Source organism: Alosa sapidissima, chromosome 11 (genome assembly GCF_018492685.1).
Source record: "Alosa sapidissima isolate fAloSap1 chromosome 11, fAloSap1.pri, whole genome shotgun sequence".
NCBI lineage: Eukaryota > Metazoa > Chordata > Actinopteri > Clupeiformes > Clupeidae > Alosa > Alosa sapidissima.
This window is the reverse complement of record NC_055967.1, coordinates 22259885-22277942: the sequence shown is the minus strand read 5'-3', so window position 1 is coordinate 22277942 and position 18058 is coordinate 22259885. Positions and strand designations below refer to the sequence as shown.

The 18058-nt window shown below is 45.3% G+C and overlaps 1 protein-coding gene across 3 annotated transcripts; it reads left to right on the top strand.

Annotated features, from left to right (window-relative positions):
• The first annotated feature begins 1312 nt into the window (after nucleotides 1-1312).
• On the top strand, nucleotides 1313-16745 carry LOC121724486 (gliomedin-like). Of its 3 annotated transcripts, XM_042111078.1 has the most exons (22): nucleotides 1313-1931; nucleotides 3526-3577; nucleotides 4555-4572; nucleotides 5066-5146; nucleotides 5376-5477; nucleotides 5684-5803; nucleotides 5993-6079; nucleotides 6175-6357; nucleotides 6457-6540; nucleotides 6717-6788; nucleotides 6938-7018; nucleotides 7102-7200; nucleotides 9056-9127; nucleotides 10976-11056; nucleotides 11654-11710; nucleotides 12559-12621; nucleotides 12731-12838; nucleotides 13304-13363; nucleotides 13518-13607; nucleotides 14224-14349; nucleotides 15492-15645; nucleotides 15905-16745. In XM_042111078.1, the coding sequence occupies exons 1-22, from the start codon at nucleotides 1572-1574 to the stop codon at nucleotides 16404-16406; spliced, it is 2652 nt and encodes an 883-aa protein (XP_041967012.1). In that variant the 5' UTR covers nucleotides 1313-1571; the 3' UTR covers nucleotides 16407-16745. The 3 variants fall into 3 exon arrangements, with proteins under 3 accessions (XP_041967012.1, XP_041967013.1, XP_041967014.1); XM_042111079.1 differs by lacking the exon at nucleotides 11654-11710; XM_042111080.1 differs by lacking the exon at nucleotides 13304-13363.
• Nucleotides 16746-18058: the final 1313 nt, after the last annotated feature.

The following is an 18058-nucleotide window of genomic DNA, read 5'->3' as shown; positions in this document are numbered from 1 at the left end:
GATGATGAGACTCCCTCTTTCGCTCGCCTCTCTGTCTCCCTTTGTTTGACAAATACGGCATGTCCCTGAAAGGCATCTTAGAATTCATTGGCCCACTGGAATATTTAGAGTGGGAGAAGAATCATCTCCTTGTTGTGCTTTCTCCTTCTAATATCACTCGCCTGCCAGTGGCCTCCACACAGCACAGATGAGGTCGTCATAATGCAACTATCCAAAACACACCAAAGACGCACTTTAAAAAGAACACGTTTTAGAGATTAGCTGATGATGAATTCATCTGAGAATGAACACGTTTTATTCACAAGATTAGCTGATGATGAATCCACGTTTTATTCACAAGATTAGCTGATGATGAATTCATCTGAGAATGTTTACAGTGAAAAAGAACATGGAAACATTGATTTGACATTTTCTGAAAGGAAAAAACAGAATTAAAACATTTTAAAAATACAAACAAAAGATGAGGTTTTTATGTCCAGATTCATCTGATGCTGATGCAAGAGTTTTGTTGTGTTGATGTTGTGTGAGAGGCGTTGGAGGAGTCGATGTTGACCTCCCATCATGCCCTGTGCTGTCCCATGCTTCCCATCATGCCCTGTGCTGTCCCACACCTCTGAGAAGTGGTTCTGTGTGACAGCTGCAGATGCTACCTCACAAACCGCACTGTTAGTGTAATCTGCAGCGTTATTGATCTTCTACGTGTGAATGTCTTTTCACAGTGCTGATGTTACCATAGTGACCTGCCAGGTGACAGCTGTGTGAATACTGAAGGGTGAATACTTAAGTGTGCTATTAACATGTAGAATCAGGACTCACAGGTCTCCACATAGTTGAAATATTTTTCTTCTTTACAGTAGAAAGTACATTACAATCCAATCAATAATTTTTTTAGATTGCAATACAAAATGCTACCATAAACAACATATATAGAAATAGACATGACAGATGTAAAATGACCAGTAAGGCACAACAGTAAAATAAATGTACCTTTAAAACATAATGAAAGTGAAAGGTAAAATAAATGAACAACGTTAAAGTGGAAAGATTAAAAAGGGAAAGCTTGGCTTTCTTGATTGTGCCATTCTCAACCCCCCACCTCACCCCGTTTTAGTTTTTTAATTCCCACCTTCTTACAGACAGCCTCATTTCATTCTCAAAGTCTCATTTCATACTGCTAGTCTTTGCTAGACTGACTGCAATCTAGTCTTTATTTTATCATAAGTGTAACTTCGTTTCATATTTATTTTGTATCATGTTCTCTGCTGTTTCCTGTTTTCCTTGTTTGGTTTTCGCTGTGTGACTTATCAGGCACAGACAGGGCAGAAGTGCAACAGTTAAACCACAGACACCAACACCGTGCATCAACAAGCGGCTGCCACAATCTGTTTTCCAGAAGGCTGAGTTACGCAACCCACTGCTCTGCAATTCAGAACAAAGACGACATTTACAGGCTTGTGTTCATCTGTGCAGCCTCAGTACTGCTCACGACTGCCTGTCGCTTCGCACGTGCTGCCCTCTCTCAGCTGTGGCCCACGCAGGACGATCATCGGGCAGTCAGACCTGACCCCATCATGAGGGAGGAGTGCTCTGCAGGGACACTGCGCTGGGTTCTGCCCGGTGTGCTTTTGGGCACGTGCATCCTCACCCTGATCAACTCCACAGTGCTGCTGCTGCTGCTGCCGCGAATGGCCGATCTCTCCGCACGCCTGGACCACACAGACAGCCGCCTGCTGGAGTTACGCACCGCCGCCGGGATCAGCCCCTCGGACGGGACCCCAGGAGGGCAGCTCAGGGCCCTGCTGGGGCAAGGAGGGCAGGAGCAGCGCAGCCGGGGCAAAAGGAGCCACAGCGGGCAGCAGGGTCAACACGCCCATGGACACTGGCCAGCCGATCAAGATGCCATGATGATGGTGACCTACTCCATGATCCCGGTAAGCCTCATCAGCAGCCCTCAGTCCAGACCCCTCAGTCAGACCCCTAACCCAGCAGCACCCCTCAGTAGGACCCCCTAACCCAGCAGCACCCCTAACCCAGTAGGACCCCTAACCCAGCAGCATCCCTCAGTCAGACCCCTAACCCAGCAGCACCCCTCAGTCAGACCCCTAACCCAGCAGCACCCCTCAGTCAGACCCCCTAACCCAGTAGGACCCCCTAACCCAGTCAGACCCCTAACCCAGTAGGACCCCCTAACCCAGTCAGACCCCTAACCCAGTAGGACCCCTAACCCAGTAGGACCCCTCAGTCAGACCCCTAACCCAGCAGCACCCCTCAGTCATACCCCTAACCCAGTCATACCCCTAACCCAGTCAGACCTCTCAGTAGGACCCACTAACCCAGTCAGACCCCTAACCCAGTAGGACCCCTAACCCAGTCAGACCCCTAACCCAGCAACACCCCTAACCCAGTCAGACCCCTCAGTGTGCTGCTCACCCACCTGCTTCTGCTGCTTCCCCTCTGTGTGTTTCTGTGTGCTTTAGTTCACACATTAGAGCACAGGCGAGGAGAACCTCGTATTCATCATGAAGAACAGAAGGCCTCGCGGCATTAATGAAACGTGAAACACTCTGATCTCTGATGCAGAGATATCCAGAACCCACACCACAGCAGTCCCAGTGCTGCCAAAACAAACATGTTTGGAGTGTATGTGTGTGTGTGTGTGAGTGTAAAGGCTTAAGGGAGGGGAGGAGGAGGACCTCCTCTGTCGGATGCGGGTGTTTTTGTGGATGTGCTGTGTGCAGTGAAGCGTGACTGTAGAGAGGTTCCTCTAACCCTCCCCTGAGACCAACAGAGGGAAGCCTGCAGGACTCTAAACTAAAGTCCCCCAGAGAGAGAGAGAGAGAGAGGATCCTCTGCATCTAAGTATAAGTATAAGTATACTCTTTTGATCCCGTGAGGGAAATTTGGTCTCTGCATTTATCCCAATCCGTGAATTAGTGAAACAGACACAGCACACAGTGAGGTGAAGCACACACTAATCCCGGCGCAGTGAGCTGCCTGCATCAACAGCGGCGCTCGGGGAGCAGTGAGGGGTTAGGTGCCTTGCTCAAGGGCACTTCAGCCGTGCCTACTGGTCGGGGTTCGAACCGGCAACCCTCCGGTTACAGGTCCGAACTGCTAACCTGTAGGCCACGCCAGCCCCAAATCTGATAACTATTAAAAAGTAAAAAAAAGAACAGTTGAGTCTTATGTGCAGATTTGAAACTGAAGTTTATTATTATCAAATGTTTATTTGTTAAACGCTGACAGTAGGTATCGCTAACATATTCTTCACCAGTAATCTGAGGTCTATCAGGCGTGTTCTGCTAAAGCTAACCTGAGGTACTTAATTAAGTTAAGTAGTTAATAAATAGTTAATTCACGCTGAGATTGCTGATTGTGTGATATACTGGAAGCCAGTGTGGTGACCTAACTATCAGATGGGTGTGATCGCTCTTTCTGTTTTCATGAACTCTAGCTGCTGCATCTTGTATAGCCTGAAGCCCATTTAATGTGAGAAGCATAACCATGTCCTGTTGTTTTCCTCAGACGAAGGTCTTCTCTGATCTGTGCAACAGCTCCAGAGGCATTTGTTTGACAGGTACTGACACACTGGGCTGTGGGGAGTTTTTTCCTCCTTACCAGGTCCCAATCCAGCAAACTTCTTTAAATTAAAGCAGCACTAAAGAAGATTTGCTCTTGGGATCTCCCTACAGTTGAGAAGCACAATAATAAATTATCTAAAAATACGTTTTTCCTTTTGCTACAAAGTATAGACATAACGATAAAATATAGAAGGAGTGCACCGACAGCAGTCTTGTAGAAAGATATCTCCAAATTCCTGTAGCATAGCAGCTTTTCCATTTCGAATGTGTGTGTGTGTGTGTGGGGCGGTGGTGCGGGGTTTACGGTGGGGGGAGTTCCTACCAACCTACCAACCTTCCTACCAACAAAGTTATTAGGTTGGTAATCGCCTACAGAGGGCCCACTAAGACAATGGAAGTGTCATTTTATGAGGTTAAAATGATTTTGGAAACATTATGTGAAAATAAAAAAAACTCTTATAGGTGCCTGCTAGGTGCATGATGTGTTAGGTTCATATCAGTGTTGGGTTCAGTGTTATTTATGACAGGTTTACTGTATATGTTCAGTGTTCAATTCAGTGTGTGTGTAATGAGTAAAGGTGTATCCTAGGTAGGAAGGTCACTGGATTAATCCCTGCTCTATTAACCTACCCCACCCTACTGATAATTACATCTGATAAAATGTAGAGGTGTGTGAGGTGTGTAACAGGAATCTTAGAAAACTCCCTCCCTACAGCAGCAAGTTGAGACAGAGCCATTTCCCCTGTGGTGGGTGAGGCCCAATCACTCATCAACCCTTATTACTGTGTATCCTGCACATCAAAGGGAGAATTAAAACATCTCAGTGTTACTTTCACAGCTATGTTTAACTCATTTGAAATAGCTGGGCTAATTACACCATAACCCTAAATATATAATTTTATATATTGAAATTATAATAAAATATATTTTCAGCAGGTATTACAATCAATATTTTTTTTTTCTTTTTTGACAGGCCCACCTGGACTTCCTGGTAAAAGAAAACAACACAAAACACACATTTACGATGTTTATCTTTCTCTGATACTGTTCATTTTTCTCTGATGCTGTTCTGATTGTGTGTGTGATGGTGTTCTGATCGTGTGTGTGATGGTGTTCTGGTCGTGTGTGTGATGCTGTTCTGATCGTGTGTGTAATGGTGTTCTGCCTAATCGTGTGTGTGATGCTGTTCTGATCGTGTGTATAATGGTGTTCTGACTAATCGTGTGTGTGAGATGCTGTTCTGATCGTGTGTGTGATGGTGCTCTGACTTTTCTGCTCAGGTGTGTCTGGTGTGTGATCAGACCCTATGGTGTGTTGAAGTAGTGTGTGTGGAGTGTGATCAAACCCTGTGGTGTGTTGAAGTAGTGTGTGTGGAGTGTGATCAAACCCTGTGGTGTGTTGAAGCAGTGTGTGTGGAGTGTGAAGAGATGTGTGTGGTATAAGAGGCAGTGTACGTGGTGTTTGAAGCCCGTTGTGTTTGACAGGTCCTGCAGGGCGAGATGGAGCGCCTGGACTTCCTGGCCAGAAGGGAGATGCTGGAGAGCAGGGCAGGAGAGGGAGACGGGGTAAGACCAGGGGCAATTAATCAGGCCAGTTATGGGGTGGAGTGGGGCAGATAGGCCCAGGGGCAATTAATCAGGCCAGTTATGGGGTAGACTGGGGCAGATATGCTGAGGAGTAATTAATCAGGGCAGTTATAATGTAGACTGGGGCAGATATGCTGAGGGGCAATTGATCAGGGCAGTTATGAGGTTGACTGGCAGAGCTGAGAATGTGTGTTCCTCATGTGCCCAGGTCCCCCTGGAGAGAGAGGAGAGAGGGGCGAGAAAGGCGAGCGGGGAGAGCCAGGGTCACCCAGTCGGAAGGGCAATTTCTCCAACGAGATTTTCTTAGAGGGTAAGCCACTGAATCCCTGCTCTGCCACCCAACCACACACACACAGCACAACTCCCACAGATGTGATCCCTCCAGTGATGTTCCCCTGAGAGGGCACTAAAGCACTGCTCTATATCAGATGTGATCTCTCCAGTGATGTTCTCTGAGAGGGCACTAAAACACTGATCTCCTCTGACCTGACATGAAAATTTGCTTTTTGCCTGCAGGTCCCCCAGGCCCCGTCGGACCTCCAGGTTTACCCGGACCTCCTGGACCTCCTGGACCACCCGGATCCCCGACCAACCAGACCAGCAGTGAGGAGGAGGTCCTGCTGTCCCAATCTGGGGGTATAGATCAGCCTGAACTAAACCTTACATCTTTAAATTCAGCTTTAACTACATTCACCACATTATCAGCTCAGCCTTAACTAACCTTCACCTCACTCAGTAGTTCAATCTTAACTAAATGTCCTCATGGCAGAAGACCCCCGGTGCAGAGGGAAGGATGATTAATAAACTTCTTCTCTGATTTGTTAGCATGGCCTATACCCACTTTCTCAGAAGCTGGGTTACAGACAGAGGCCATCCGGAAAGTTCCTGAAGAATTTCCCCTGAAGGAAACAGGTTGGCATGGTTTTCATGCTGAAATTGTGAATGTGTCTGTTATGCCCGTTCTGGGTGGTTGGTAAGCTCTGGACTAACCCCCCTAACTTCCTCAGGAACCTCAGTCTCCCCAGGGCCTGGCACCTTGCAGGGACCTGGGACTTCAACCCCTAAAGATGCTACTGCTACGTCGGCTGGGACTGCGTCCTCTAAAGATGCTACCGCTACATCTGCTGGGACTATGACCTCTAAAGATGCTACCACCACGCCTGCTGAGGAGAATCTGTCCATCGGCCCAGGTGCCTCGTGCTGTTCACATTTGAGTAGTCCTGCAGGATCTAGTTAACCCTGCGGAAAGTGACTGTGATTAACCATGTGACTGTGATTGGTCTGTTTAGTCAGGGCTGCATCCATCCCACTATCCCACGCAGTGACTGACGAGGCTTTGATACAAACTCAAGAGACACCTCTGCAGAAACCAGGTATGTCATCCCAAAGTTTAGTCATGTGTGTGTGTATTTCCCAATGCATAGTCTTTATAGTGATAATGCATAATTATAGTGATAATCTAGAATTAACATTGAGAATTATGCATGAGTTCAAGTGGTAGCATCCATTTCTTAATGATTATTTGGTGAATGAATGTTCTCATTCACAGACCTGCTTACAACAGACCCAAGACCACAAACAGCATCAGACACTCTTGAAGAAATGCCTACAGTGCAATCAGGTAGTCTAACGGTCTGACAACAGAACAGACTCTGAACTACTAAATATATTGTAGAACATTTGTAATCTAAATACAATAACATAACTACAAATGAGAGTATTGAACTTGTTGAACCGTTGTCACTGATATGTTTATTGTTCTCACTCCAGTCGGGCCTTCTCCCACCCCAGTAGAAGAGGCTCTGAAGGGGACATACATGGAGAAGGTGTCTGAGACCCTGGATAGTGCAGGTAATGCACACCTTTTACCAATGTTAGTCCCTGTGGTTCACAGCTGGATGGATGGAGACCAAGTTAACTCTGTTTCCACACAGACTTGTCCTCCACAGCTGGCCCAGGAAAGGACTCAGGAACAAGAACAGGGTTCCAAACAACACAGCAAGCCGATGAAGCAACTGCTGTGGACATCTCAGGTACTTCTGATTGCTTACTCTTGCTGCAGCTTCTGCCACTCACTCCACTGGGAGTCTGAAATGCCAAGAGCTGGAGTAGTTTAGTGGTTTAATGGTGTAGTGGTTTAATGGTGTAGTGGTGTAGTGGTTTAATGGTTTAGTGGTTTAATGGTGTAGTGGTTTAGTGGTGTAGTGGTTTAGCGGTGTAGTGTTTTAGTGGTGTAGTGGTTTAGTAATGTAGTGGTGTAGTGGTTTAATGGTGTAGTGGTGTAGTGGTTTAATGGTGTAGTGCTGTAGTGGTTTAGTGGTGTAGTGGTTTAATGGTGTAGTGCTTTAGTGGTGTAGTGATTTAATGGTGTAGTGGTTTAATGGTGTAGTGGTTTAGCGGTGTAGTGTTTTAGCGGTTTAATGGTGTAGTGGTTTAGTGGTGTAGTGGTTTAGTAGTGTAGTGGTTTAATGATGTAGTGATTTAATGGTGTAGTGGTTTAGTGGTGTAGTGGTTTAGCGGTATAGTGATTTAGTAGTGTAGTGGTTTAATGGTGTAGTGGTTTAGTGGTGTAGTGGTTTAATGGTTTAGTGGTGTAGTGGTTTAATGGTGTAGTGGTTTGGTGTAGTGGTTTAATGGTTTAATGGTGTACTGGTCTAATGGTGTAGTGATGTAGTGGTGTAGTGATGTAGTGGTGTATTAGTTTAGTGTTTTAATGGTGTAGTGGTTTAGTGGTTTAATGGTTTAGTGGTGTAGTGGTTTAATGGTGTAGTGGTGTAGTGGTTTAATGGTGTAGTGGTGTAATGGTGTAGTGGTTTAATGGTGTAGTGGTTTAATGGTGTTGTGGTGTAGTGGTTTAGTGGTGTAGTGGTTGAGTGGTGGGGTCTCCTTTGCTTATCTGAGCTTGGTCAACAACTGTAGTTGTTGTAGCAGGAAAAGATCTCATTAAAGAGGCTATTTTAATCATACCTGTCAACACTCCCGTTTTTCCCGGGTTCTCCTGTATTTCAAGGTCATCTCCCGGCACCCTCCCGTTTTGCTATTTCTCCCGAAAAACTCCCGTAATTTGCATGGCTATCAAACTTCATTTTAAAATCATTGATCCATGCATTTTTTCTATTAGTCTGACATCTCCCAGGTTGCCAGATTGTGTATGAAATACACCCTACACAAACACTATCACTTAGTTTCAATTTCAACCATTTTGTCATAGGCTAAAACCTGGCAACCCAAAACCCAAATAAGGAAGAATAAGAGTCTCGTTGTAAGCAAGCGGGCTGGTTGAATACTCCAGTAGCTGTTGTGAAATTGTTGGGAATTTAATTGATTAACACATCACATAAACTGTTATTGAGTGTTGTTGATACACTGAACTTGTGTCCTCGGAACCAAATTTGAAAGCAAGCAGCTTTGGAGTTTTGGAAGTAGGCTGCAGGCAGGCAGCTGGTGGATACATAAGTTAAGGTAAAAGCAACGACCGAAATGCAGTGTTGAAACACGTGTATGAAACATATTAAATATGCAAACACTGATCCGGTATAAACACTGACATCCGGTATAAACCCCCCCCCCCGGAAAAAAAAATCTCCTGTTTTTGGAAAGCTGTGTTGACAGGTATGATTTTAATACAGTATCGTCTCAAACACAAGGTAGTAAAGTACTGTCTCAAACACAAGATAGTAAAGTACTGTCTCAAACACAAGGTAGTAAAGTACCGTCTCAAAGACAAGGTAGTAAAGGGTCACACACACTTCTTATTTACTTATGTCAAGCACATGTATCTATACTGTATATTCTATGTTCACATTAATTATATTGTTATTTATTTATACTGTATATTCTATGTTCACATTAATTATATTGTTGTTTATTTGTTCGATGCCTGAATAGCTGTCAACAGAAATGATGGTTTTCAAGAAACAGTCAGAGAAAGTCCAGTGGAAATGCCTTTACTGAAAACAGGTAATTAACAGTAAATCACAGGTGTTTTATCTGAACACATTTGAACCCTGCTGGGTATTTAATTATTGTAAGTATTATTGTGTGGAGTATCATGGGGATTTGTCTTGTATCTTTGTTAAAACCCTGACCCCTACACACATTCCCTACACACTCTCCCATATTAATCTATTAAACTCTTCAAAGATCTAACAGTGCTTCTTTTGAAATATTTTCTCATATTTTCATTTTTTTTCTGATTCAAAGAAACACAAGAAAGACAAAAAAATAGGTTTCTTTCTCTCCCATGAGTATTAGGAAGAGGATTGTTGAAGCTGTTTTTGTGTTATGGTGATGGCTCTGGACACTGTATACCACTCCATTTAATTTCTGGAGATAGTTACAGGACCCACCACAGTGCCCTGTATGAGAGAGAAGGCTGGTCTTCCTTGGCTGATAAGAGGAACATGCATAGGCACTTATTTATTTTTTAAAGGTGTTGTATGTTCTCTACCATCATACATGTCAAGAATGCTACAAAGGAGAGCTGGCCCCTACCTTACCAGGCTAAATGATCTTTTAACATGGAATGTTCTCCTAGCCTGGCTAGCGCCACCACTTCTCAATGAGACGTGGTCTGGGAACCAAACGTTCATTTTCTCGTATTTGAAAAAAATGCCCAGATCCGTTTATTGGGTGCCACGGATGTCTAACAAATGCGTCTGTGCATAGCTCATCATCGTCTTGCTTTCCCCCCTGTTCTGTTATTATTGGTTCCCTATCTCAGGCGAAAATTTGCTCCATGGTCTCCAGGCTGCCTTAGCAGCGTGAATCAAATCGCGCGCAAGGCAGCATGGGAACACCCAGGCTAATGTTCTCCATGTCCGGACTGAACTCTGAATCTACTTCAGTGCCCATTCAAACCTATTCCTGTAGAAAACCCAATTACATGCCTACAGGTAGGCCTGCTTTAAAAATAGGATGATAGGGAAAAACATCATTCCAGCCTATCATTCAATAATGAATACTGAATATTATATTATAATATTATTATTATTATTATATATATTATAATTAATTTAGGCATGGCTGCATATGGCATTTTTACAGATCAAAATGACATAAGCCTAACAGCTGTTTTGAGTAAGGCTATATGTTTATTGTTAAGCTTATTCAATAACTTCCTGATGGAGAAGACAAACCATTTTGTGGAATGATGCATCATCGTATAAAATTTGCATCGATGTGACTCAACAATCTCCTGTAAGTGACATCACACTCTGTCTGCCACTCGTTGCCTGTAGCTGATCGAAAAGACTTAAGCCTAAAGCTTTGATGTAAGGCTATATGTTTAGCCTATTGAATAACTTAGTGATATAGAAAATATACCATTTTGTAGAAAGACGTATCATCATATGAGCTTTGCAACAATGTGGCTCAAAAACAGTCTTTGGTAGCATAAGTGACATGTCGCTCTGTCTGCCACTCGTTGTCTATGTTGTTAGCTGTGTGGCTTTCTGAAACATCCTTACATTTGGGACCATTAGCCTATTGTTTCAACTTGGGACCTTGCAGTCGGAATTGTTGTTTGTTTATTAAATTTTTTGTATATATTTTTTCTTTCAATTCATATTATTCATGTATTTTAACGTGCCCTGCTCTTCCTCTATTATGTAGTATTATATATTTATTTTGTTTTGTGACCATATAATCTCGGCTTCATTTTAAATGAGGGATTCCCTCAATGAACTTTCCGAGAAACGAAATAAAGGTATATTACTACTATTAATAAATGTGGTTTGACATTGACTTTGCTTTGCTCCTGAAAGTGAAGGATTTATAATTTTTTATCTGCCTGATTTCCCTCTTTAGCGCCCCCCACGGACGGCCCAGGAAATGATGTGACGGAGGCAGTTTTTCCACCTTTAAAGGAGGTCCCATCAGCATCACCAGGTGCTTAAGAGAAAGACAGTCATGGGGGAATGGTCAGGGGCTTGTGTTCCTGTAGGCTCACCTGTGTTTCTGTGTGTTCGGAGTAGGCTCACCTGTGTTCCTGTGTGTTAGGAGTAGCCTGTCTGTGTTTCTGTGTGTTTGGAGTGGGTTCATCTGTGTTCCTGTTCAGAGTAGGCTTGTCTGTCTTCCTGTGTGTTCAGAGTAGGCTCATCTGTGTTCCTGTTCAGAGTAGGCTTGTCTGTCTTCCTGTGTGTTCAGAGTAGGCTCACTTGTGTACCTGTGTGTTCAGAGTAGGCTCACCTGTGTACCTGTGTGTTCGGAGTAGGCTCACCTGTGTACCTGTGTGTTCGGAGTAGGCTCACCTGTGTTCCTGTTCAGAGTAGGCTCGTCTGTGTTCCTGTTCAGAGTAGGCTTGTCTGTCTTCCTGTGTGTTCAGAATAGGCTCACCTGTGTACCTGTGTGTTCAGAGTAGGTTCGTCTGTGTTCCTGTGTGTTCGGAGTAGGCTCGTCTGTATTCCTGTGTGTGGGGAGTAGGCCCGCTTCAAGGGCCGGCCATTAATTACATGTTGTCCTCTGTTTCTGCAATGTACCTTGTAGGTGGCCTGCTTCCACAGATGGTGGTGGAGTTTTTCCACAACATGCTGGAGAATGCAGGTGCTTTATTCTTAAACTCAATTCATTACTCACACACTGGTGTTCAGTAGGGTTGTTTCCCCATGGCCTCTCTGTGTTAGAGGCAGGTAGTGTTCAGCAGGGTAGTGTTCAGCAGAGTAGCAGGGTCGGGTTAGAGCCAGGTAGTGTTCCGCAGGGTCATGTTAGAGGCAGGTAGTGTTCCTCAGGGTCATGTTAGAGGCAGGTAGTGGGGGCAGCCGTGGTTTGAACCCCGACCAGTAGGCACGGCTGAAGTGCCCTTGAGCAAGGCACCTAACTCCTCACTGCTCCCCGAGCGCCGCTGTTGATGCAGGCAGCTCACTACGCCGGGATTAGTGTGTGCTTCACCTCACTGTGTGTTCACTGTGTGCTGTGTGTGTTTCACTAATTCACGGATTGGGATAAATGCAAAGAGACCAAATTTCCCTCACGGGATCAAAAGAGTATATATACTTATACTTATAGGTAGTGTTCAGGAGGGTCGTGTTAGAGGCAGGTAGTGTTCAGCAGGGTAGCAGGGTTGTGTTGAGGCAGGTAGTGTTCAGCAAGGTCAGTTTCCCCCATGGAGGCAGCTAGTGCATCCCTTTATGAACAGAATCATTCAGCTGACTGCAAACATAATCTTCAGCTGAGTGACCTCCAAACGTTAGAGTGTACATCCACTAATAGGGAACATGAGCTGGGGTTTAGGCTGTTTATATGTGAGACTGGCTGGAGTTTTATAATACTGATGAAGCTACAGGAATCTCCTGGGAATATTCCTTTCTCTCTCTTGTGTAGGTATTTGAGCTCTTGTTTTGTTTTACTTTGCTCTCACATGTACACGGTTTCATATTTCCTCTTCTCTTTAGGCTGGTCTACAGACACCCGAGGAGATAAAATCGTGAGAGGGGACAGTACTTCAGAGACACCAGGTACTAACAGTAACACCTGCAGAGTTTATTTCGGTACAGGCCTACACTAATGCTTTTGTAGGTTGTGTGTTTGACTAAAAGGACCAGACTGTTTTATTCCTCTCCTCAGCCATCCTTTTCGCTGGTTCAACGCAAGACTCACCAACTCAGGCAGAAACTGAGACTATTAGACCTACGCCACAGCGGAATATCAGACCTACACCACAGCAGGATACAGGTAAGAATATCACACCCATACCACAACAGACTATTAGACTTAGTGGTGTTTACTTGACTAGGACGCCCTACCAGTGGTGTTTACTCTAGTAGCAGGCCAGTGGTGTTTACTCTAGTATGAGGCCAGTGGTGTTTACTTGACTAGGACGCCCTACCAGTGGTGTTTACTGTAGTAGGAGGCCAGTGGTGTTTTTCTCGAGTAGGAGGCCAGTGGTGTTTACTCTAGTAGGAGGCCCTACCAGTGGTGTTTACTCTAGTATGAGGCCAGTGGTGTTTACTCTAGTAGGAGGCCCTACCAGTGGTGTTTACTCTAGTAGGAGGCCCTGCCAGTGGTGTTTACTATAGTAGCAGGCCAGTGGTGTTTACTCTAGTATGAGGCAAGTGGTGTTTACTCTAGAAGGAGGCCCTGCCAGTGGTGTTTACTGGGTCTTATGTGAGATTAACACTCAGTGTCTTTCTCATCTAGTGGATCAAAATGGCAATGCCATACCGGAAACGCCTTTAGGACCCATCAAGGAGCAGAGAGGTACATGATGACTGACTTTCCCAGAATGATATGTGTGTGTGTGTGTGTGTGTATGTGTGTGTGTGTGTGAGAGAGAGAGAGAGAGAGAGAGAGAGAGAGTATGTTTGTGTGTGTGTGTATAAATAACAATGCTTCATGCTGGGATGTCTTGCAGGTTTATCCACTGCCTTCCCCCGAGACGAAATCCAAACGGACAAGCCTGTGCTCTTCGGAGGTGCCAAAAAGAAGACCAAGAAGGGAACAGGTCTGCTGGATAGCCAACCACTCCCATGCTGTACAGACACATCCAACCACTCCCATGCTGTACAGACACATCCAACCACTCCCATGTACAGACACATCCAACCACCCCCATGCACAGACACATCCAACCACCCCCATGCACAGACACATCCAACCACCCCCATGTACAGACACATCCAACCACTCCCATGCTGTACAGACACATCCAACCACTCCCATGTACAGACACATCCAACCACCCCCATGCACAGACACATCCAACCACCCCCATGCACAGACACATCCAACTACTCCCATGTACCCGTGTATAGACACATTCATCTACCCCCATGTACAGACACATCCAACCACCCCATGTACAGACACATCCAACCACTCCCATGTACACACACATCTAACCACCCCCATGTACAGACACATCCAACCACCCCAATGTACAGACACATCCAACCACTCCCATGTTGTACAGACACATCCAACCACCCCAATGTACAGACACATCCAACCACCCTCATGTACAGACACATCCAACCACCCCAATGTATAGACACATCCACGCTTTCCTCATCCTGCTGACATGTGTGTCCTCATATGGTTTGTGCTTCTCTTTGGTCCAGAGTGTGTGATCAAAGTGATCTCCTGCCAGACGAACGTGTCGGCCACTCAGAACACCTACGGGAGTCTGCTGGTGGATGCAGCCCAGCAGGGGGACGCACGCCTTTGGGTGGCAGAACACTTCTCCGGTACCCTCCCTCCTCCAGCACGTCCATTCCCAATGCCCTGAGCCAGAGGTTTTATATATGCACACACTGCATGTTCTCTGGGCCACAGATTTCATATATGCACACTGCATGTACTCTGAGCCAGAGATTTCATATATGCACACTGCATGTACTCTGGGCCAGAGATTTCATATATGCACACTGCATGCCCTCTGAGCCAGAGATGTCATAGATATACATACTTACATGTCCGCTGAGCCAGAGATTTCATATATGCACACTGCATGTACTCTGGGCCAGAGATTTCATAGAGATGCATGTTGCATGCTCTGTCTGGTGACGGTGCTTAAAGCAACACCAAAGAGTTTTTTGTACCTTAAAATAATGTTTCCAAAATCATTTCAGTGGTTCATCAACTCGTAACAGGGTGAACAGCACTTCTGCATTCGCTTCGCGGCCCTCTATCGGCTATAACCGCACTATGTAAGTTTGCCAGATCGGGTAGCGGATCTGTAGTTCGATGGAATGAGACATACTGTAAGAAACTACAAAATTTCACAGGCTTCTGATGTCGCAATATGTCATACTTTCATAAAATCATGTAACATACTCTACCTTGTCTGTGGACATTGTTATTTGCAAAGCTGGTGCTGGATAAACAAATAGCGTGCGTACGACAGAGGAAAAGTGCTTTGGTGTTGCTTTGACGTTCCCTCTCTGTGTGGTGACGGTGCTTAACGTTCCCTCTCTGTGTGGTGACAGTGCTTTAATGTTCCCTCTCTGTCTGGTGACGGTGCTTAACGTTCCCTCTCTGTGTGGTGACTGTGCTTAACGTTCCCTCTCTGTCTGGTGACGGTGCTTAACGTTTCCTCTCTGTCTGGTGACGGTGCTTAACGTTCCCTCTCTGTGTGGTGACGCATGACGGTGCTTTAACGTTCCCTCTCTGTGTGGTGACGCATGACGGTGCTTTAACATTCCCTCTCTGTGTGGTGACGCGTGACGGTGCTTTAACGCTCCCTCTCTGTCTGGTGACGGTGCTTAACGTTCCCTCTCTGTCTGGTGACGGTGCTTAACGTTCCCTCTCTGTGTGGTGACGCGTGACGGTGCTTTAACGTTCCCTCTCTGTCTGGTGACGGTGCTTAACGTTCCCTCTCATCTCGCAGGCCGGATGCTGGAGGAGTACGAGAGCATGGAACACTTCAGCAGGAGGATCCACAGCAGGGTGTTTGATGTCAGGAAGTTCTACCAGGGCTGTGGACATGTGGTTCACAACGGCTCCCTCTACTTCCACATCGCCGGCATCCACAGGACTGCCAGGTATGCTTTAGAGGCTGCCAGGTATGGTTTAGAGACTGCCAGGTGCTTACTACAGGCTGCCAGGTATGCTTTAGAGGCTGCCATGTGCCTACTACAGGCTGCCAGGTACACACTTGACAACCAAATATATGTTGAAATTGGGATAAGTCAGTGTGTATCTCATTGGGTTTTACAACATCTTCAGACCCTACTAATACAGTAGATGTATTTAGATCAGCCATCATTCCTCCTTCAGATGATTTACCATTTCATTGCTCAGGTTTGATCTTCGGACCAGGAAGTTACAGACGCTGGCAGTGGAGGGAGCCCTTTTCCATGAGCTGTCGTATCTCTTCCATAACTCCAAGACCTACTTCAAGTTTGCTGTGGATGAGGTTGGCCTATGGCTGATCTTTGCGTCCAGTGTTGATGACACCATCATGGTGAGCCGGATTGAGCAGCAGTGGTTTTCCGCCCTCGCCCCCATAAACACCTCCTACTCAAGACACCTGGCAGGCAATGCCTTTATCGCCCACGGAGTGCTCTATATGACCGACCCTGAGGACAGGGGCATCACCTTTGCATTCGACCTGCTGGAGAGAAAGCCTATTCGGGTGCAGCTGGTCCTGCGGCCAGCAGGGGGCGTTCTGGCCATGCTCTCCTACAGTCCTCGACACAAGAGTCTGTACATGTGGGACAACAGCACAGTGAAAACATGCAGCGTGCGCTTCTCATCCGAGCAGTGTGTCGGGTCATGGCCTCTCAGAGGACTAATACGTTAGTGTTTGGACGCTGTGTGTATGTATTGTAATGTACTGCTTTCGGAAATTACGTTTGTGAGGTTTAACCCAACCTGTGTATCATGCGAAGCCACCAAAGATTGAACACTTGAACTATACATTGCAACAACAATCAACAAAAAAAATATAAATATATTTTTAAATGTTTATATTTATGTATATATTTTACACATGTTGTCAAAGACATACTATTGATAACTAACAGGTAGAAGACACATTTGTAGAGTTGTGAGTCCTGTAGATTGTAGAGTTTGATGAAACAATGTAATGAATTCAGCTTTGTGAACTTTGGGACTGACTAAATGCCTTTGGAAACAGCCACAAGGACTTCTTTCTGTTTCTATGTGCTCACTGATGATGTGCTATGTGGAAACATCACCCTTCTCCAACTGGTATTCAATGCAGAATCAGTCCAGTCCCTCTGTAGTTAGGTAGCCTACAACATATACTTTTTTTATCACACTCAAATCCTTCTGACTGTTGGGCAGCCGTGGCCTACTTGGGCAGCCGTGGCCTACTGGTTAGCACTTCGGACCTGTAACTGGAGGGTTGCCGGTTCGAACCCCGACCAGTAGGCATGGCTGAAGTGCTCTTGAGCAAGGCACCTAAACTCACTGCTCCCCGAGCGCCGCTGTTGATTCAGGCAGCTCACTGCACCGGGATTAGTGTGTGCATCACCTCACTGTGTGTACACTGTGTGCTGTGTGTGTTTCACTAATTCACGGATTGGGATAAATGCAGAGACCAAATTTCCCTCACGGGATCAAAAGAGTATATATACTTAATACTTATATACTAATCAAGACCCCCTTCAACATTTTTTGGGGGGATTTTCTACTTTGAAGCAGAGACAAGTACTTCAGATGTGCACTTAACTATCTGGGGCCTCATTACAGAAACTTCTTAACCCTGAATTTCTATCTTGTCTCTGTTTGGCATGACTTTTGGGATTTGTGGTATTATAGAAACATTATGAAATACATTTAGGATTTTTTTGGCATAGACCGTCCTAAATTCAAAAATGCCAACAAATGCCAATATTGACTGCAAGAAAATTGGACAGACAATAGCCTGAAGATAGTCTAAAAGGCTACGTGTTTTAGAATTGGACAGACAATAGATGAAGGTAGGCTAAAAGGCTCAAAGGTTATGTGTTTATAAGGCTAAATGGAATTTAAAGAGAAACTACGCAGTATTGGCAATTTCCTCACTGTTTTCTCGGTTTTTGCTTCTTTTTCGCTGGCTCTGTCATGACGAATGTCTGAGAAACTCCATCACTACCTTGTTCTAGCTGTTGCCTGGCATGTATGTGTATTTAAATGCAGTAAAGCAATCCGTTACACTCGTAATACTTCCTGACACTGAGGCCGCTGGCCCAAAGTTGCAAGGGTGGTTTTTCCGCTCACAAGCGCTAGGGGGAAGCAAGGCGGCCACCATTCAACCCGAAAAAAGTCATATAACCATTCCAATGACTCCGAAGCTGTGAAGTGAAGGTAAATTAAGCTAAAAAACCTGTGTATTAAGCTAAAATCTGCATAGTTCACCTTTAAAAGGCTATGTGTTTTGAAATTCAGGAAGAATATAACTGTCGCACTACGTGAATACAGTGAACTTCATAACTCTGCTGGCAAGCA

Coding starts and splice junctions, on each gene's coding strand:
- LOC121724486 (XM_042111078.1), top strand. CDS start 1,572: ATGAGGGAGGAGTGCTCTGCAGGGACACTGCGCTGGGTTCTGCCCGGT. Junction 5,147..5,375: donor GGGCAGGAGAGGGAGACGGG/GTAAGACCAGGG, acceptor TCATGTGCCCAG/GTCCCCCTGGAGAGAGAGGA. Junction 7,019..7,101: donor TGAGACCCTGGATAGTGCAG/GTAATGCACACC, acceptor GTTTCCACACAG/ACTTGTCCTCCACAGCTGGC.